The 21,883-nt window shown below is 40.1% G+C and overlaps 1 protein-coding gene across 3 annotated transcripts in view; it reads right to left on the bottom strand.

The window, feature by feature from the left end:
• Nucleotides 1-14,885, bottom strand: part of mical1 (microtubule associated monooxygenase, calponin and LIM domain containing 1) — a 54,683-nt gene extending 39,798 nt beyond the window's left edge. For 2 of the 3 annotated variants that reach the window (XM_065285213.2, XM_065285214.2), the window contains exon 1: nucleotides 14,711-14,864. Coding sequence is in view for 1 of the 3 variants with exons in the window: in XM_065285212.2 (XP_065141284.1) it covers nucleotides 14,820-14,884 (65 nt within the window). In the remaining 2 variants the exon portion in view is untranslated. Of the gene's footprint in view, nucleotides 1-14,710 lie in introns of all 3 variants that reach the window. The other variant, XM_065285212.2, reaches the window with a different exon arrangement.
• Nucleotides 14,886-21,883: the final 6,998 nt, after the last annotated feature.

Here is a 21,883-nt window from a genome sequence, read left to right as displayed (position 1 = left end):
AATGTTGGGTTGTTTTACCCCATAGCTGGGTTACTGTAAGTATGAACAAACCTAAGAGTTGTGTTAATTTCAACTCATAGTTGCATATCAACAGCCCAGAAAAAGATTATTTATAACCCAACTTACGGGTATGTCCATATTTAACCCAACTATGGTTTGAAACAACCAAGCATTTTTAAGAGTGCATCAGCGTTTTGTTATGACAAATTCCTAAGAACGTATAACCCTTTAAAGGTGACATAGAATGATTGAACGGGGTATTTATCCTTGTTCTGTAATGTGACATGTAGACAAAACATTTTTTGTTTGGGTCTGTAATGCCTTAAAAGCTTCCTAAAAACCTCTCTCAGATGGCTCTATTAGTGTGAGGGATTTTAAACAAGTGGTTTTGCACCTATTTGGCTCCCCCTACTGGCTTAACTTGCAATCTCATTACTGATTGGCTGACTTTGCTGCCACTCAAACATTTTTGCCTATTATTTTAAAGTGGAGGGGCAGTTAGATGCCTGTGATGTCATAAACATCAGTTTTTCAGATTGGGCCGTTTTCTGGCTGACATTTCTAAAAGAGGAATTTCTATGAGACTGAGATGTTTAGCATGTCTAGCACTTTTTGTATGTTTGTGAATGTGGGTAGACTACCATTATTCAACAAAGACAAGGGAAAAATGGTTCCCTTTCAATACGGTTCACTTCGCATTGCGTCAGTTTGCTGACGCTATGGGGGAAACTCCTGTTTACTCCGTGATTGAAGCCTATTGGTTAACGTCTGTAGAAAATACAGACCAATGACGTTTGAGCCCGCGCGGGGGCGTGGCACACGTCCCTATATAAGCCGGTGAAATACGTCAAGAGCTCATTACTTTTCTCCTTCAGCGCGAACCTTCTCGCTGCTCCGAAGAAGAAGCCCTTACTCGCCGTCGATCCAAGCACTGCAGCGGACTACAACACACCAGCGTGTTCCCCTGCCGCTTTCCGGTGAGCCTAAAAGAGAGTATCTAAAAGAGCAGAAGCGCGTTGAGATAATGTCGCTTCGGCATTGCGGCTCCTGCCGAGCCCCTTTGCCTGTGGAGGATTTCCACAAGGAGTGCGTCATCTGTCTGGGTCCTGCCCACGCCGAGGCCGTACTCGCCGAGGCGGGCTGCGCCCACTGCGAGCTCCTTCCTATCGCGGTGCTGCGCTCCCGCCTCGAGATCTTTAAACGGAAGGCTTCCCGTGCTCTCCCGCCTAAACAGCAGCGGAGCCGTGAAGCTGGAAGACGCCCTGAGACCGAGTCCACGCCGGCTCATCCCCCGCGTGCTCTGTCTCCCCGCCGTCACCCTGTCACCTTCGCCCATGAAGACCTGCGCCCCCTGCCGAGTGCTAGCGGCATGGTTTCCTTTGGGTCCGGTGACAACTTGGAAGTGATGTCATCCTCTGAGGAGTTAGAGGATTGGGCGGCTTCGGATGACGACGCCCACGCAGCCGCCGCTGATGAACCTACCGAGTCGCGTCCTCACGACTCTGAGCTCATCCGCATCTTGACGCAAGCTACGGCGGAGCTCAACATCAAGTGGTCCCCGCCGTCAGAGCCTCAACTCAGCCGGTTGGACGAGTGGTTTCTGCAGCCCGGGCGCCGTCAATCGTCCCGCCAACGGCCGGCGCCGTTTTTCCCTGAGGTTCACCAGGAGCTCACCAAATCTTGGCGTGCTCCCCACTCCACCCGAGCTCAGAGCGCCGTCTCCCACGTCCTCTCCGTAGTGGACGGCGCCGACGAACACGGCTACTCCAAGATGCCGCCGCTCGAGGAAACTGTCGCCGCCCATCTCTGCCCGTCTTCAGCCGGCGGATGGAGGGCGAAGTTGAACCATCCATCAAAGCCCTGTCGCCTGACATCGACCCTGGCGTCAAAATCTTACGCCGCTGACGGCCACGCTGCATCCGCTCTCCATACGATGGCGGTGCTGCAGGTATACCAGGCAAAGCTCCTCCGTGACATGGACGAGACAGGTCCGGACCCGTCGACCTTTCAGAACCTGCGCAGCGCGACTGATCTGGCCCTTCGCGCCACTAAAGTCGCCACTCAGGCTGTAGGAAGAGCCATGGCCAGCCTGGTTGTTCTGGAGAGACATCTGTGGCTGAACTTGACGGAGATAAAGGACACGGATCGGGTTGCCCTTCTTGACTCGCCCGTGTCACCGTCGGGGCTCTTCGGCTCCGCTGTGGAGGGGTTCACCCAGCGCTTCACTGAGGCACAGAAATCGTCGCAGGCTATGCGGCATTTTCTACCTAAACGATCTGCCTCAGCGTCTGAGACCGGCCGCCCAAAACCGCCGCCAGCTCAACGCCCTAAGCCAGCACCAGCTCAGCCCCAGCAGAGAGCTGAACCGGAGGTCAAGCGCCAGCGTCCTGCACGACCGACTGGCCCGCCTCGACGCCGCGGTCCCCGTCCTCGGATTACGCTGGACCCGACGCCGGCGCCGCCTCCCTGAAGAGAGTCTGAGGAGGAAAAGAGGCTCTGGTCCCGCTTCGGCCGGCCCGCCCTCGAAAGTTCTGCGTGTTTCAGTCCCCTCGGGCGCTGGACACACCCTCGCTGTAACAGCGAAACACAAATTTTTACCTTTTCACAAAAAGAGCAAATTTCCTCCTCTGTACACACAAACACACACACACGGCTTAACGTCCATAAGCATATCGACGCTCGCCGTCAAATTTCACGTTTGGCAATCCACCCCCGGTATGCCGGGCTGGATTCTAAACGTAATCCAACACGGTTATTCACTCCAATTCGCCCGGAGACCACCCCGGTTTCGCGGCGTTCTCTACACCACTGTCCCAGACGATCGTATGCAGATCCTCAGGGAAGAGGTGCGTTCTTTATTACTAAAAGACGCGATAGAGACGGTCCCGGCGGATCAAAGCGAATCAGGCTTTTACAGTCGTTATTTTCTCGTTCCAAAGAAAGACGGCGGCCTCAGACCGATATTGGATCTACGCGTTTTGAATCGCGCTCTTGCCAAACGGCCGTTCAAAATGCTTACAGCCAGACGAATCATGGCGTTAATTCGACCGGGCGATTGGTTCATATCAGTGGATCTGAAAGACGCTTACTTTCACATTCCGATAGCGCCACGTCACAGGCCGTTCCTAAGATTCGCGCTCGACGAGACAGCATACCAGTACAAAGTTCTGCCCTTCGGATTATCTCTGGCACCACGCACATTTACCAAATGTGCGGATGCGGCTCTCGCCCCTCTCAGACAGAGCGGCATCCGCATATTGAATTACCTCGACGATTGGCTTATTCTAGCACAGTCAGAGAGGGAAATTACTGCGCACAAGACCGTTGTACTCCAGCATTTGGAGAATTTGGGGTTCAAAATCAACCTCCAGAAGAGTTTGCTCACCCCCACGCAGCGAATCGCGTTCTTAGGCACGACGCTCGACTCATTAAAGATGCGGGCATGGCTTACACAGGAACGCGCGCTCACGGTCAGACGCGAGGCGGCATCGTTCAAAGCGGGTTCACATCTCCCTCTCAAACGATTCCAAAAAATGTTGGGTCTGATGGCAGCAGCATCCCCACTAATACCGTTGGGAATGCTGTTCATGAGGCCGCTTCAGTTTTGGTTGAAAGCGAAAGTTCCGCCCCGTGCTTGGTTGTCGGGCCGCTTATTAATCAAAATCACGTACAGCTGCGTGAAAGCGCTTTCGATATGGACATCCCCTCACCTTTTCCTCTCGGGCACGGAGCTCGGCTCCGTGAGCAGGAGGAAAGTGGTGACTACGGATGCGTCTGCGACGGGTTGGGGCGCTCACTGCGACGGCGAGCTCGCCTTCGGTGCGTGGAACAACCAGTTATCTCAGCTACATATCAACCACCTCGAGATGTGGGCGGTTATCTTGGCGCTACGACACTTTCGACCGAAACTCCAACATCAACACGTTCTAGTGCGGTCGGACAGTATGACGGTGGTTTCGTTCATAAACCACCAAGGAGGGCTGAGATCTCGCTCCCTATCCAGGCTGGCGAAACGGCTTTTATTATGGGCTCACGCGAACGTACGTTCGTTAAAAGCGACTCACGTACCGGGTGTAGCCAATACGGGTGCAGACATTCTCTCGCGCAACGGTCCGCCGCCGGGAGAATGGAGACTGCATCCTCAGACGGTCGAGAGAATATGGACCGTCTTCGGCCGGGCGGAGATCGATCTGTTTGCATCAGACGAGAACGCGCATTGCCCGATCTTCTTCTCGAGACATCACGATGCCCTGTCGCAAGCATGGCCGGCGTGTCTTCTGTATGCTTTTCCTCCGGTGGCCCTGTTACCACAGGTCCTTCAGAGGATAAGAGAGACGAAATGCGCGATAATTCTGGTCGCCCCGTTTTGGCACAATCAACCATGGCTCCCCGACCTATGGCAGCTGAAAACATCAGCACCATGGCCAGTACCGCTGAGGAAAGACCTCCTATCTCAGGCGAGAGGGACGATATGGCATCCACAGCCGGAGCTATGGAATCTACACGTTTGGTCTCTGAACGGCAACCATCACGCCTTTCAGGACGAGTGTTAAATACTCTAACTGAAGCTAGGGCCCCATCTACCAGGCGCCTTTACGCTCAAAAGTGGTCTATTTTTTCTGATTGGTGCACGACGAAAGACTTAAACCCAAACACCTGTGAAGTGGAGCATATTCTCTCCTTTCTGCAGGAAGTGCTGGACAGCGGTCGCGCGCCCTCGACGCTTAAAGTGTATGTGGCGGCGATAACGGCGAATCACGCCCTTATCGCCGGTCGCACCGTGGGAAAACATGATCTCATCATTAAATTCCTCAGAGGCGCTCGCAGACTAAACCCACCGCGACCTAACACGGTCCCGTCTTGGGATCTGTCCACGGTCCTGAAAGCGCTGCGCGGTCCCCCTTTCGAGCCCCTCGAACAGGCTGACCTGCGCGCTCTCTCGTTTAAAACCGCTCTCCTCCTGGCGTTGGCATCGGTTAAACGAGTGGGCGATTTACACGCGTTTTCAATTGACCCGTCGTGTCTGGAATTCGGTCCTAACGATAGCAAAGTGATCCTTAGACCGAGAGCGGGATACATTCCTAAAGTTTTGACCACGCCATTTAGAGTTCAGGTGGTTTCACTTCTCGCCCTTCCGACGGCGGACGGCGAACAAACCCCGAACACGCTCTGCCCCGTCAGAGCGTTAAGAATATACACGGACCGTTCTGCCTCATACCGCAAGTCAGATCAGCTGTTCGTAAGCTTCGCGCAACATTCCTTAGGTATGCCGCTCACTAAACAGAGGCTATCTAAATGGATCGTCGAAGCCATTGCTTTGGCTTACGCCTCCCTGAATGAACATTGTCCAGTTGGTTTAAAAGCTCACTCCACGAGGGGTATGGCTTCATCTTGGGCTTGGTCTACGGGGATTTCTATCGTTGACATTTGTAACGCGGCCGGCTGGTCCTCGCCGTCTACGTTTGTCAGATTTTATAGCCTGGATGTCCCTGCCTTACAAGCACAGGTCTTATCGGCTTAATGATTCACGCGACTGCGTTTCTGTATGCCTTCACGGTGCGTTGCTAGCTCACCGTCATGGCTACCTATTAATAATTCACGCACAGCTCGCGGCGCGCTCAGGGAACCCGCCGTCTCGTGCTCTATTGTATATGCATCATGGTGCGTTTAGAAACTTCACTGTATGCGTATTACTGTCTCATATATGGTGCTTACACTTGCGCTCGCTAGAGCTATGTATATGCTGGGTTAGGGCCACATGCAGTGTCTCTCCGGTAAGGGCACCTCAGTCCGTTGTGTATGCACGGCGGGATGGGATTACGTTCCCCCATAGCGTCAGCAAACTGACGCAATGCGAAGTGAACCGTATTGAAAGGGAACGCTTAGGTTACTCACGTAACCCCGGTTCCCTGAAATAACGGGAACGAAGCATTGCGTCGCTGGCCGTGCTACAAACGTCTACGCAGCGAGTGTTATTCGGCTGCGCGCTTCAGTCGAATAATAATGAGCTCTTGACGTATTTCACCGGCTTATATAGGGACGTGTGCCACGCCCCCGCGCGGGCTCAAACGTCATTGGTCTGTATTTTCTACAGACGTTAACCAATAGGCTTCAATCACGGAGTAAACAGGAGTTTCCCCCATAGCGTCAGCAAACTGACGCAATGCTTCGTTCCCGTTATTTCAGGGAACCGGGGTTACGTGAGTAACCTAAGCGTTTTTCATTCTCTGTCCCCTTTAATAATGTTCAATGTTCTTTTTGAATTAGTTACAAATTCAATTCCTTTCTTATTATTACAGTTTTTTTTACGTATCTTCTGTTTGTGCTAAACTTGAACGTAACTTCCGCTCTCCATTTGTTTAATGGTCTGACTAGTGGCTAAACTGAACTCTGGAATAAATACCTTGTTAAAAATAACTAATGTTTTGGTTTCCTAAAGACGAGGGGAGGCGGCAATCATGGATCATCACTGGGAGGTTTGGAAGCCGATCTGTAGTTAACATTTTATACATTATATAGTACACATTTTACACAGTAACGTTAGTTCAGTCAGTGTAGTTTTTGATATGCTTTAGCTATGATTTGAACTAGGGCTTTGCAAAAAAATCGCCTGCGATTCTCATGCGCGTGTGTTCAGTAAAGGCGGTTCCGTGGTTACAAGTAAATCGCCATCATCAGCTTCTTTCAGATGGAGCGGCATTTACTTCACAGATTATCGGAGTCGATTTTCCTCGATTATGAACACGGTTTTGCCTAACTTTTCTGTGAACTACGGATCTGTGTAGTAAATGCAGCTCCATCTAAAAGCAGCTGATGGCGTTTTACTACTAATCAAGGAACCGGCTTTACTGATGAAACACGCAAGAGAATCACAGCCCTAATTTGAACTAAGATAATCTACGTCTTGTAAGGTTATCTACGGTCGGGCCAGTAGTTCAGGTTTTCACTTGCCCTGCAAAAATTTTCACCGGGCCCACTTAAAAAAAATAAAAAAATCTGTGTCTGTCACATATTTAAAAATAACTATTCAAAAGTCAAATTTAATTGTATACATATACAACAGACATGTTCCAATGAAAAATGATGGCAAACTGTGCAAAACATTGCATTGTTTCTTTTTTCATGTTTTACAATGCAAGTAAATATCTGCTTCCAAGATGTTACATAATTTTGGTTACAATATATACAGACATAGGGCCACAGGCAGAAATGAAATTTTAGTGACTGAGGGCAAACCACTGGCCCGATCAGGCAAGTGACAATACTGTTTACTAGCCCGGGCGTCACTCACGCTAGCCCCGGGCCGCCGGGCAGTAGGGCTGTCACTTTTTATTCGATATTCAAATATGCATTCGAACATGACGTGAAATATCCGTATTCGAACTATAAATAAACCATCCGGTTTTTAAAATGCCATGGGTAGCGCATTTTTTACAGTAACACCTCGTAATAAGAAGGAGGCTGAGAGTGAGACGGCCACTGTGTGCAAGAGAGGAGTTTAAATTGGACCAACCTGAACCTAATGTGCATGTCAAGATATAATTATAGTTTGTATATAAAATGACATATTGTTTATAATGTTTAATATTATAGCAGAATAAAAAGCTTGTGTTAATATATTAAACATAACAAGAGCATTAGTCTTGTAAACGGATTTGAAATGATCATGTGCTGACTGTCGCGCGTCCGTTTGGGCTTGCTATATGCCTTATGTCTGCTGCTGTTTAAGTTGACACGTTATTGTTTGTACCTGTTCTGAATGGTTTTTTTCATACAAGTTGTTATTCATAAGTTAATAACCTACTGTTTCAAACATTAAGTAAAAAAAGTAATCCAGACAGTCCTGTTTATGACTGTTACTGTTAATAAATTTGTGATTGAATCTCCATTGAAGAGTTTTTTTTTATGCGCGTGAGGGGCACATAGATATTCGAATATATTCGGATACATTGCATGATATTCAATATCCGTTCGAATTAGATTTTTCTCAAAAATGACAGCCCTACCGGGCAGGCCTTAATCTTGAGCCCTGTAGTCATAAGTCACATGGGTATATTTGTAGTAAATAGCCAACAATACATAGTATGGGTCAAAATGATCAATTTGTTATGCCAAAAATCATTAGGATATTAAAGAGCACCAATGGTCCAATTCACAATTTTCAATTTCCTTTGTTGTGTAGTAGCCGTGTATTAGTACATGTTAACGATATGCAAAAGGCACAAACACTAAAGTAAACAATGACACGAGTTATCATCTCAAACGTAAATCTCTGTTCATAGACTACAACAAACACACGGATTGTAGGCAACAGTTTACTTCCTGGGATTGGTGATGTAGACAAGACCGACATAATCATTATTCCTCCCGCTTCGGACTCACAGCCTGTAACTTAACTCCTTTCAGCATTGCATTGTGAGCAAATCTTTCAAACATGGTAAGGAGCGTCACATTTCCGGTTGACGTCAGAGGTATTCAGGCCAATCACAACGTACAGATTAGCTGGCCAATCAGAGACCCAGAGCTTTTTAAATCAGTGCGTTTCAGGAAAGAGTGAAATCTGGAGCTACAAAAATGTACAGTATTTGGAAAATAATGTGTTTTTAACCATAAACCATGCGAACAGATTTTATTATATCAAATATACAAAATAACGCTGTTTTTAGCAATGAAATAGGTGCTCTTTATGTAAAGATTGTGTTTTTTTAATTTCCTACCTTAAATATATCAAAAATGTATTTATTCATTAGTAATATGTGTGGGTAAGAACTTTAAAGGCGATTTCTCAACTTTTTGCACCCTCAAATTCCAGGTTTTCAAATAGTTGCATCTCGGCCAATATCCTAACAAACCATACATCAATTGAAAGCTTATTTATTCTCTCCATATATTTTAAACTTGACCCTCACGACTGGTTATGTGGTCCAGAGTGACATATAGGGCTCTATTTTAACGATCTGAAACGCAAGTGCGAAGCGCAACGCGCAAGTGAGTTTGTGGGCGGATCTTGGGCGCTGTTGCTATTTTCCCGGCGTGAGAAATAACTCTTGCGCCGGGCGCAAATCAATAAGGGGTTGGTCTGAAGTAGGTTCATTATTCATAGGTGTGGTTTGGGCGTAACGTCAAATAAACCAATCAGAACGCTAGCCAACATTCCCTTTAAACGCAAGGGCGCAAGTTCCATGGCGGGTTGCTATAATTATGACGGATTTACCAGGCGCACGCCAGGAGCGGTTCACAGCCGAGGAGACCGACGTCCTTGTACGGGGGAATCCCACACTTGCCAGCATAAATCGGGCACGCCGTGTAACGGGAGGTGGATCTGCCTCAGGACTTGACGCCAGCAGAGGACATCGCTGCGTCCACCCTCACCGCTGAAAGGGTTTGGGGGCTTTGAAATCGGACCCAAGAAACGCAAGCAAGGTCCAACCCCAAAGTACTCTTACAAATCAAGTTCATATACATTAAAGGAATATTCCATTTTCTTAAAAGAAAAATCCAGATAATTTACTCACCACCATGTCATCCAAAATGTTGATGTCTTTCTTTGATCAGTCAAGAAGAAATTATGTTTTTTGAGGAAAACATTGCAGGATTTTTCTCATTTTAATGGACTTTAATGGACACCACCACTTAACACTTAACTCAACACTTAACAGTTTTTTCAACGGAGTTTCAAAGGACTCTAAACGATCCCAAACGAGGCATAAGGGTCTTATCTAGCAAAACGATTGTCCTTTTTGACAATAAAAATAACAAATATCCACTTTTAAAGCACAACTTCTCGTTAAGATCCGGTCGTCATGCGCTAGCGTGACCCGACGCAATACGTCATGACGTCAAGAGGTCACAGAGGACGAACGCGAAACTCCGCCCCAGTAATTACAAATGTGGTGAAAGAGGACCGTTCCTACGTTGTTGTATGTCAACTGATACTAATTAATGTCTTTGTGTCAGTTTATTGTTTAAAATGGTCCGCAAATGTGCGTTTTATATATGTAACACGTGACCTCCCTACGTCACTACGCATTTACGTTAGGTCGCGCTGGACCGGACCTAAACGAAAGGTTGTGCTTTAAAAGTGTATATTTGTTATTTTTCTTGTCAAAAATGACAATCGTTTTGCTAGATAAGACCCTTATGCCTCGTTTGGGATCGTTTATAGTCCTTTGAAAGTCCATTGAAAAAAACTGTTAAGTGTTGAATTAAGTGTTAATTGTTGGTGTCTATTAAAGTCCATTAAAATGAGAAAAATCCTGCAATGTTTTCCTCAAAAAACATAATTTCATCTTGACTGAACAAAGAAAGACATCAACATTTTGGATGACATTGTGGTGAGTAAATTATTTGGATTTTTCTTTTAAGAAAATGGAATATTCCTTTAAGGTTTCTTATGAAAACATTTTAACTATTATTTACATAAAATAAACGTAATACAGCCACACAACAAAGTTATGAAAATATTTTAATCGTTATTTGCATGAGAATAAATAAAAACTATCACCACAATGCTCACCACTATGATTCCCCTTATCTCGTGTATTAATATTTTTAAGTGTAACAATTTATGATTTGCAAAAATAACTGTTGCATCTGTGTAGATTAGATAAGCAAAGTGTATGCGCGTTGTGCACGCTATACATTATGGTCAAGCATGCGCCCTTAAAATAGCATAATGAACCACGCGCAACGCGCCACTGACTTTAGACTAGTTTTTTTTGGTTAGTAGCGCAATTGTTTTTTGAAACTGCAAAATAGCATAAGAGATGGTTTGCGCCGCAACACACCTCCTTTTTGCGCTGAACCGCCCAGGGAGCGCAAGTTCATTCCCTAGTTTGCTGACGTGCATCTGTGGAGGGAAAAACCCCGCTGTGCGCCGGCGCAAAATACGAATGATACATGCGTCACTGACAAAGTCAATTGCGCTGGGTGCAAGATAGGGCCCATAATGTGACTGCAGTTGGACTAAACTATATATTTACAACAGATTCTAACAAATTATTTAATAAGCAATCACAATCAAATCTCCATAAGCAACAAACACTGAATTTGGGTTAATTTGGTCTGAATATTGTTAATTTTCAGAATATTTGCTTCTGAATATTTGCAGCATCGGCGTTCTCGTGATGATCAGTTACAGCAGTGCTTTCTGTAAACACAGAGGTTTATAACACCACATATGGTATTAATAAGATCATAAAGACTCGTAGCTATAATTCTCATCATATGATATATTTGTTGGCTGCTATTTTTTCTAATCTCTATTAAAGGCATCAAGCAATGCAAAATTAAGACTTCCTTATGGTTACAGTCATGTGAAGTTGTGAACCTCCTTAAATAGCAAAACTGTCACAAACAGGATGTAATATGCAAATCAAGGTTTTTTTGCTTGTTTTATCGACCATCAGCAGGTGTATTCCTTGTTAAAGTGTGATCAAGGAAATTGGGCATCTGTCAGAGATGATACAACTTCCTGTATGACCTCACCAACAGTACCACAAAAGCACATGACATGACTGCAGGACATTTGCTTCCCTTTATGTTTGCAACCTGTAATCAGCCTCTTATGTGTCAACAGAAAGTTCAAATAAATGCTGCAGTACTTCCTGGATCTGTCCGGTCACACAGCATGAAACTAACTCAATAACTTTTTACACTTCCTGGAAATAAACACACAACGTCTTGTTCGCATTAACAAACGGTAGCCTGCTGGCTAAAACTGCTTTAAATAAACCACCTGACAGCACGCTGGTCCTGCTGTTGTTTGCACATAAAGGGCAACAGATGTCAGGCGTTTAAACTTAACATCCAGATATTTTAAGGTCCAACACAATCATCACATCTATCAACAGTCTGATTCACTGTCTGTCAAAACTAACATCGCATGGGTGAATCTCACGAAACCTGTCAAGAATATTTCCAGGGTCATATTACAACCGAAAACAGAAACTATGCAGCAGATGTTGTGCATGGTTTATAGTACTGTGTATCGTTTCATTACAATACAACTTAATCTTATTGCCGTTATTGTAATCTGAATTACAATATTACAGGTGAATACTTTACCTGAAATGTAAGACTGCACAATATTATATTTTATAAATGCAACATGTGATACATTTTACTTGCTTATGGAAGAATACTGGTAGCAATATTTAATTCAGAGTAGGGATGCAAGTTGGCAACCATAATTATTCGGCCGATTGTATTTTGGGACATTTTTTTTTATGATAATTTTGCTATAGTTTTTGCTTGACCATGTAAAACACATCTGAGTAATTCTCGCGAAATTAGACTTATGAGGTGTCGTGAAACATTTTTATGAAAAAATAAATAAATGCAAAGTAAGAGTATCAAAATAAGAAGCATACAGTTACAAACATCTCTTCATGTACTATTTTGCAAATGATTTCAAATGACATCATGCAAACCAATTTTGTTGTTTTTTTCCACATTTAAGGGGAAAATTTTTCATTACCGCAACGTGTCCATGACTGGATTTGGGTTCTTTAACTATAAACATTTACAAGAAAGAAACATGTGGTATTTGGTGATCATTGGTAAATGTAGAGACAATAATAAGGAATTTAAATGTGTCCAAGATAAATTTTCTCATCCTCCGCAACAATTTTCAATCATTGTTTAAAAAAAGTTTCAAAACAAAATTTGTTGAAAGGGACATAATTGACTGTGAAACTCAAGATGGCTACCAGGTTAGCAGTTCTTATTGTTTCTCTCCAGATAAAAGTTGAAATTTTGTTTGTCGTAGTACCTAGACAACTTTTTGGTTCTCATTACTGAAACATGAGTTTGTAAATGCATATATTTAATATAATATCATGTTGCGGTAATGATAATTAAAAAAATATATATTTCTAAAAATGTAAATAATTTTATAGGAAATATTTTTTAAATCCTCTAAAAATAATAGTTATAGTAAGTTCAGACCTTAATCTTATATGTGCAAAAAAATTGGCTTCAAGGGCTTTTTAAAAATTCTAACGCTGGACACCTTCTAAATCTGGATTTTGTGAGAATCACCTATCTAATCAGTTTGGTTATTACATTTCCATTTTAATTTCGAAACTTAAAGCATTAACAACCGTATTTAAATTACATATTAAAACTAGTGTGGTAAATGTTAACTTAATAAATTTAAATTTTGCATCATACATTGCACATATGGACAAGGAAACATGCATTTAAATACAGAAATGCATTGCAATATTACATACTTCGTTGAATATTGCTTCCAATATTCTTATATATCACAATATATATAACAAAAAAACAAAAAATGTATGCAAACATTCGTGGCAACTCTTTGCTTTGCCTGAAGCTGAATAGTTTTGTATTGTCTTTTACTGTTTGGTCTGGTGCTGTTAAATAAAGTCCCTTCAGGTTCACTAGCAGCTAAATGAGTTTAGGTGTCTAAAAAATGAATCTGATCAGACAGGAAAGTCTAGGCTGAATATTTACATCTTGTTGTAAAAACTACAAGATGCAGTTTCAGTTTCACATTCCACCGTATCAAAGCACGTTTTACACAAATATGTGCTATTATGTCATAAAACACAAAGTCAGCCCGAACAAGTGTATGATGTTATCTTAATAACACTGTTAACTGCACAGACTGTCATATAAGTTTAAAAGTACAAAGTGCACTGTATAGGATCAGATTCAGCACAATAAATAAATTACATTTTTATGATGAATGCAATGAATGCATCACAATCCTTAAAGACAAAAAAAATCGACAAAGAGCACTTCTATTGAAAACATAAACTCACAAGGATATATAAGTATATGGTTTCGCCTTGCAGCATGAAGTTACCCAATGCTACTGCTTGTCTACGTCATTTTCAACTTTACAAGTTTGTGCAACACCCGGTAGGTGTTTTATCTCAGGAAACAGGCTTGTGCAGCTTCCATGCATTTGCAGGGCACTAAAGCACAACAATTCTTGAACAAAACATAATGAGCAGTTTAAGAAAACGATTGCTTTTTATCTAGTTTTTAAACACAACAACAGTCTAATCACATCTTTTTTCAATGAGGAAATGTGAAACATAAGGAGATGAATGGTCCCGCCCTTACAAAACAGACTGTATGACCATGCTGCTGTAATGATATCAGATGGTAAAACCATGGCAGATTCAAATAAATCATGATCCTTAATGATTACTATTATTATACAGTATGATATCTTCTATATGTGTACTTTGAACCACACAGTACATAAAAATAGGGTGATGGTAACTGAGATTTCCCATGCATTTTTAACTTTTAACTGATGGGAACACTTTTTCAATACGTCTGTGAAAAACAGCATTACATGTATACTGTAAACAATGACAGATTACTTCCTATACAGCGTAGAGACCATTTTACATGTAATACATTTACATTTGTTGATTTAAAAGCAGCAACCCTTTGTATCCAGACCCAACATGTGTGTTTACAAGCTTTTATCAAATTGCAATATTTATCGTAAACTATTTCTTTATGTAATCACATTTATTTAAACTCTAACTAGTTGTTAAATTTAAAACACATTACATAACCATTAGTTTATAATCGCATCAAAACACCAACTATGCTCAAGTAAGTTACAACACTTGTACTGATACAATGCGGCATCACGCAACAAAGTTAACTTCACGCATTTCCGATTCCGAGATCATAAAACTATATAAAACCATCACATTACCTTTATGAAGTAACCCTGAGTCGTTTGAAAGCAGCTGTACATAAAACACAAGCCGTTCTTATGCTGTCTCGTTGTTTACTGTGTGTGTCACAGCACCGATTTCATTTACCTGAGGAAGCAGTACGGCCATTTACAAACCCTACTAGGCTGAAGGCACGGCTCTTGCAAATGCATCAGGTACCGTGGTGCGTAGACCCTACTAGGCTGAGGGATGGCTCATAAATATTCATTACGTGCCTCGAAAATATGTAAGTCTGATTGGCTGACGTTGCAAATAGGAACTGCTAAGATTCATAATATTAATTTATTCGTAAAAGGACGCATTTTAGATTTTTAAAGTAATAAAAATATACTATTTGTTTATCGTTTCCTAGTTGTGTTTTATGCATCATATATTGTTTAGACAATAAATAACATCTAAGAATTGAAATCATTTATATACAAGGTTTTGAAGCAATATTTCTCTTTATTATCCAAGATTTAATGATTCATAACTCATATTTCAGTAAATGTATATAAAAAAATCCAGTACCACAGGTCATTATTTTGCGAAATGAATTTACAACGAACACTTGAAACTTTCGAAATTATTTTAGAAGACTTTTCGAGAATTTGACTTTTAGACTTTTCTTTTTTTAGATCCAAACTTAAAGTTTATTCAAAGTAGTAAAGCAACATAAACGCATAACATAACTTAGGCTACACGTAGGCAAAAAATCTGCATAATTTTACAACAAATAAAGAAATTTGTGGAATTATTGGGACTGTTACTTTATTTTGGGGTCAAAAAAATAATATCATCGATAATGATTTAGGCCGTTTCTCAATCCGAAGGCTGCAGCCTCCAGAGGTCGCATCAGAGTCTTGGGTCGCATATGGATGCATACGTCATGAAGCCTGGTTTATTTAACTTAAGTGAGAATTACATTCGCAAGTCATACGAATATTAACAACAATTTACGATTAACTAAGAATAATAGTCAAGTTTATAATTGTTAATAGTCTGAAATAAGATAGCCTTAATGACGTATGCACCCTACAAATGCGACCTCCGGAGGCTGCAGCATTGATTGTGGTTAAACCATTAGGTGGCGCCAGTGGACAATAAATATGTGTGCATGCGACACCATAGACGTCATATATTTCTATATGATATCTATGTGGGACATAGTAGATTTGAGTTTAAACTACAAAAGCAAGTACAAAACAATGAAAACTATAAATATTTATACTATGTTTAAAGCAGTTGGATAATGTATGAACAAATACTAGGTAAATAGGTAAACACAAGGATTAATTAGACACTCATTATTTGTTTAGCTTTAACAAGTTCTTTAGGGATTAAATATGATCACTGGGGATTATTAGATTTTCTGATGGGAGAACAATATATATATATATATATATATATATATATATATATATATATATATATATATATATATATATATATAATACATGTATAAATATATACATTTGTCCATGATTATTATTTCAAAATGTAAAGTGAATAATAAATGTACACGTGTCTCAGTAGCTCAGATGTGTTAGCTCAGGATGTGGGCTGCTAACACAAATATTACTGCTTCAGTTTCTTTAACAGGTGATTCATTAATTTGGTAACCTGCTGGTTTCCTCATTGAGACAATAACATGAAAGTACTTTTAAACACAGAAAGCGCTCCAGGCCAAATTTCCTTACAGGATTAGCTGTAAAACATTAACAAGACCTGTTAAAGTTAATCAGCATTACTATTTTTGTTAAGGAAAAAGATCAGGTCAGAAAAAAAATCTTATCTGCCAACATGCAAGTTTCAAAAACAGTTTATTGCACTTAAAATAAAAAAAATTAAAACAATGCGTCAAATTTCAGTGCTATTTTTAAACAGGCCATGATGTTGCAGAACTGTACAATGTGATATATATATATATCTATCACATATATGTGTGTGTGTGTGTGTGTGTGTGTGTGTGTGTGTGTGTGTGTGTGTGTGTGTGTGATAATTTGCAAATCAATTTAACTTTTTGTTAACGACATGGTAAGCTCATTTCTCACTAAAGTCCACGTCAAATATCCTCAGTTTATTGTCTCACATTACTGAACATTCATCAGAGCGATGCATTGCAGTAATAACCTGTCAAAAACAACAGCACATTTATTGAAAATAAAAGTTGCGAATAAAAGATCAAATTAAAGTTGCTCCCAATACTTAAATGTCACATTTAATACAAATATGCCGTCTTAATAAAAACCAAAATATGTTTAAATACATAACTTAAAATTAAAGTTAAACTTAATCAGCTCATGTGATTGGCTAACTAACTTTATGCAATGTTACACAAGCAAGCACATTTAACTGAATATTAATAATAATTTGCATTGCATTTCTGAAAAACCTGGATTAGTGGAAAATCAGAATTACACGTAAAACAGATTTTAAGTAAGAAACAAAGATCAGATGATTATAATCTATGACATATATGAATAAATATGAAAAGAATATTTACAGTAACCATAAGAAAGTATTTACAGTATATTGACGGGTATCAGTGGAGATCACATCCACCAGCAAAGTACCACCATAACACCTGCATGCCTGCATTCTCATCATCACCTGACATTACCCACAATTCACAATGCCAGACCATTCTCAATGCAATCATTATCATTACCAGTTAAACATCCCTACATTAAAATTCATTCCACATTGTCTCAGCAGTAATTATTTTAGTTTGGGGCATTTGCTTTAGCATGCTTGACTTGCTTATGCAATATAACACAAAAATTATTCTTTAACACAATATTTTCTGATTTAAAACTACAGATTTGGTCCATGGCTTTCTATGGGACATTTCAGCATGTTTATACATGAAGACCTAAAGATAAAGCGTTAATAAACTTGTTACCCTAATCATATTAAAGAGGGAGATCAAAGTTACACTGCAAAAAAAAGTATTTATTGTAGGATTTTTGTCTTGTTTTCAGTAAAGATATCTAAAAATTCTTAAATTAAGATGTATTTTCTTGATAAGCAAATCGACCCAAGAAAAAAAGTCTAGTTTTTAGACCAAAAATATCAAATTTAAGTGATTTTGTGCATAAAACAAGCAAAAAAATCTGCCAGTAGGGTAAGCTAATTTTTCTTGAATTTTAATTTCAAGATTTTTTGCTTGTTTTATGCACAAAATCACTTAAATTTGATATTTTGGTCTAAAAACTAGACTTTTTTTCTTGGGTCATTTTGCTCATCAAGAAAAAGCCTCTTCATTTAAGAATTTATAGATATTTTTACTGAAAACAAGACAAAAATACAACAAAAATGGATAAAGAGGCGGGACGTGGGTGAAGCTGAGGTGCCTGGTTGCTGAAACCACGCCCACCTAGCTTGACGGTAGTGACAGCAGTGGCAGTTCACCCATCACTCAAGTGGCCACGCCCTTAATTATGCGAAATTCACCCTTCTCACAGTTAAAATTAGCTATACAGACCAAAAACTATTTTACCAGGCTGTAAACATTATTTTCTACTATGTGAATTGACTCCCTATTGGAGTCCAGTTGATAAATGGCAGTTTAAGTCACTTCCGTATTGGCTTCATCAGAGAGATTGGAAGGTTGCCCCTCGACATCATCAGTACTGGGTTCAGGACTGGGCTCTGACTTGACCACTTCAAAAGGCAGATCTTGTGTTTCTGAAGCCATTCTGTTGTGGACTTTCTCCTGTGTTCTTTTTAGAAGCTTCCTTTGTAGTGTACTGCTGTAGAAACCCTGCTTGTTCAGTGTTTTACGTATTGTAGACTCATGAACAGAGATGTTAGCAAGTTCCAATGATGCCTTCAAATCTTTGGCTGTCATTCGGGGTTGTTTCTTTATCTCATTGATGAGTTTTCGCCGTACTCTTGGTGTTATCTTGACTGGGCGCCCACTTTTTGGCAGAGTAGCAACAGTTCCAAAGCGTCTCCATTTGTAGATTGTTTGCCTAACTGTAGACGGGTGAATATCTAAAGTCTTTGAAATAACTTTGTAACCCTTTCCAGCTTCATGTAAAGCAACAATTCTTGACCGTATCTCCTCTGAAAGCTCTTTTTGACGAGGCATGGCTCACATAAGTGTGGTGTTCTTGTACAGAGTAGGGGATGTCACGGTTCCAAAAATCTAGTAGTCGATACCAATGCCACAAAAATTACACAGGACTCGATACTAAAGTTGGTACCACAGTGTGTAAAAAAAGAACTAGTATACTTAAACATTAATTGTTTTATTGAAACATCTTTTAAGAGCTTCTGTTTAGGTTGGCTGTGTGTTTTCTCCTGACTCTCCTGGTGTATATCCTCTTCTGTCTAATACTGGCAAAAAAGAGAGAGAGAATAATTTTATTTATCAAACATACTGTCTGACAATGACTAATAAATCAGTAAAGGCTATTGTGCACTTATAAACACACGCACGCAACCACACACATACTCTAAACGCAACCATTAGTTTTAATTCACTCACATTGTTGCAAAACGCAATAATAGTTATTAAAAATTCTTAACTTACATTTGAATAACTATTTAATCCAGGGTCATTAGGCTACGTTTTGCTGACATGATGGCGAAATGGCGATGCATGGTAGCTCATTTATAGATAGTTTTTAATTTTGCAAATGCAGCATCCTAACGCAAACATTACATCTAGTATAACGTTAGCTGCTTTCACAGCAATAATGCCAGCTGCCTCAAACAAACATAATACAGGGCCTGTGTTTCAGGATAAGAAGTTTTTTCCGTTTGTATATGATGTTAATGTGAATTAAAACTCACCTTGAATTCTTTAAAGAGATCGGTGTGTCTGTCTTCCAGGAGCTTTGCCATATTCTTTGGCCGTTTCTCAATCGGAAGGCTGCAGTCTCTGGAGGTCGCATATGCAGGCTGCATACGTCATCAAGCCTGGTTTATTTAAGTTAACTGAGCATTACATTTGCAAGTCAAAGCATATTATAACAATTTACGATTAACTGTGAATAACAGTCAACTTTATAATTGTTAAAATTCCGAAAAAGACAGACTTTATGACGTATGCATCCTACATATGCGACCTCCGGAGGCTGCAGCCATCGGATTGAGAACGGCCTTTGTTTGAGAGCGACAAGATTCTTCTTCGTTGGGTTTTGTGGCGGATTGCAAAACCAACTTCATAGATGCATACCGCCACCTACTGTGATGGAGTGTGACGATAATAAACTACGCCTTCCTGTTTCTAATAAAGTTCAATACTACATTAATTTGTATTCTTGATTTTGGACCGTCATATAGTAAAAGTCCTGGTTACCTGCTTGTGATACTTTCTTAAGACTTCACCTTTATGTTTTATATGTCGTACATATCATCAGGATGGTCTCTAACCTTTGTCTCCTTCATAAAACAGGTGTCACATAATCCTGTTATGTTTCCCTATAATTTGTGATTTAGATTTGAATGACCTGTATGTAAACATGTAAAAATAGCTTGTTCTCTCCTGCTTAAATTGTGAATAATTCTACTCTTTTTGTAATAATGCCGACCTGTATAACACGCATCTCAATCTTGCTACCATTTCTTATTAGATGTTTTAAAAATAAAGTGCTTTCCTTCTGATCTACCAACTGGAATATTCATTCATCTTAAATGGGACATATCATGGAAATCTGACCTTTTCCATGTTTAAGTGCTATAATTTGTCCCCAGTGCTTCTATCAACCTTGAAAAATGTAAAAAGATCAATCCAGTAACTTAGTTTTGGTAAACCATTCTCTGCAAGCACATAAAAATAGGTCATTGAAATTTGTCCGACCTTGTGATGTCAGAAGGGGATAATACCACCCCTTAATCTGCACTATCCAACCACGCCACTGCCATTTAGTTCAGAGATCAGCTCATTTGCATTTAAAAGGACACACACAAAACGGCACATTTTTGCTCACACCTACAAAGTGGAAATTTTAACATGCTATAATAAATTATCTATGGGGTATTTTGAGCTAAAACTTTACATATGTACTCTGGGGACACCAAAGATTTATTTAACATTTTTAAAAGTCTTGTGAAATGTTCCCTTTAATTGATTCTTCGGTTCTCGTGACATCCCACATAAACTAGTTGAAAAAACTCTAAAATTTTACCACATAAATATAGAAATGTTGAGTTTTGTTAGGTATGTTACATATTCTGGAGTTAAAAAAAGATTAGTCTGATAATGATTTGGTTTGGTTTATGGTTAAACTGTGGCATTTTATTGAACAAACCCTTAGATGGCGCTAGAGGACAATAAACTAGGTGCATGCAACCACGATTAAATTTGAGTTCAAACTACAAAAGCAATCACAGAAAAACTAATACTATACATATTTATACCAAGTTTAAAGCAAGTGGATAATGTTTGAACAAATATTGGGTAAATAGGCAAACACAAGGAATAATTAAACACAAACTCTTCATTTGTTAAACTTTAACAAGCCAATAGGGATTAACTCTGATGACTGGGGATTATCAGATTTTCTGATGGGTATTTTTCATTATTTTCAGATTTTTTTCATAATGGTGATTTGGTTTTTATTATTTTCTTATGTCCTTACTGTGTTACAGATATTTTGTAAAAGTATTTGGATACATTCAAGAAAAATTTATAATCTTTTTAATATATTATACAATTTTTATACTATTTTTTACAAATAAAAAACAAGTGGCTTTTATTTTAAACACAAAAACATTTTAAAAACAAAAGTTTCAGAAAAAGGTTTGCTCTTAAATGAAAGAAACAATATACAGTATGTATATATATATATAGACCTACATGTACTTGTATACTTGATATACATTTGTCCATGATTATTATTGCAGAATTTAAAGTGAATAATAATGCACACGTGTCTCAGTAGCTCAGGATGTGGACTGCTAATACAAATTTTGCTGGTTCAGTTTCTTTAACAGGTGATTCATTAATTTGGTAACCTGCTGGTTTCCTCATTGGGACAATAACATGAAAGTACTTTTAAGTACAGCAAGCGCTCCAGGCCAAATTTCCTCACAGGATTAGCTGTAAAACATTAAAAAGATCTGTTTAAGTTAATAAGCATTACTATTTTTAAGGAAAAAGATCAAAGCGCTTACAAAGTTAATACGTTTGAGAAAAAAAAAACCCTTCTGCCAACATA

This window comes from Paramisgurnus dabryanus, chromosome 21 (assembly GCF_030506205.2).
Source record: "Paramisgurnus dabryanus chromosome 21, PD_genome_1.1, whole genome shotgun sequence".
Lineage (NCBI taxonomy): Eukaryota > Metazoa > Chordata > Actinopteri > Cypriniformes > Cobitidae > Paramisgurnus > Paramisgurnus dabryanus.
Note: the sequence above shows the minus strand (reverse complement) of the source record. Positions and strands in the feature narration are given on the sequence as shown.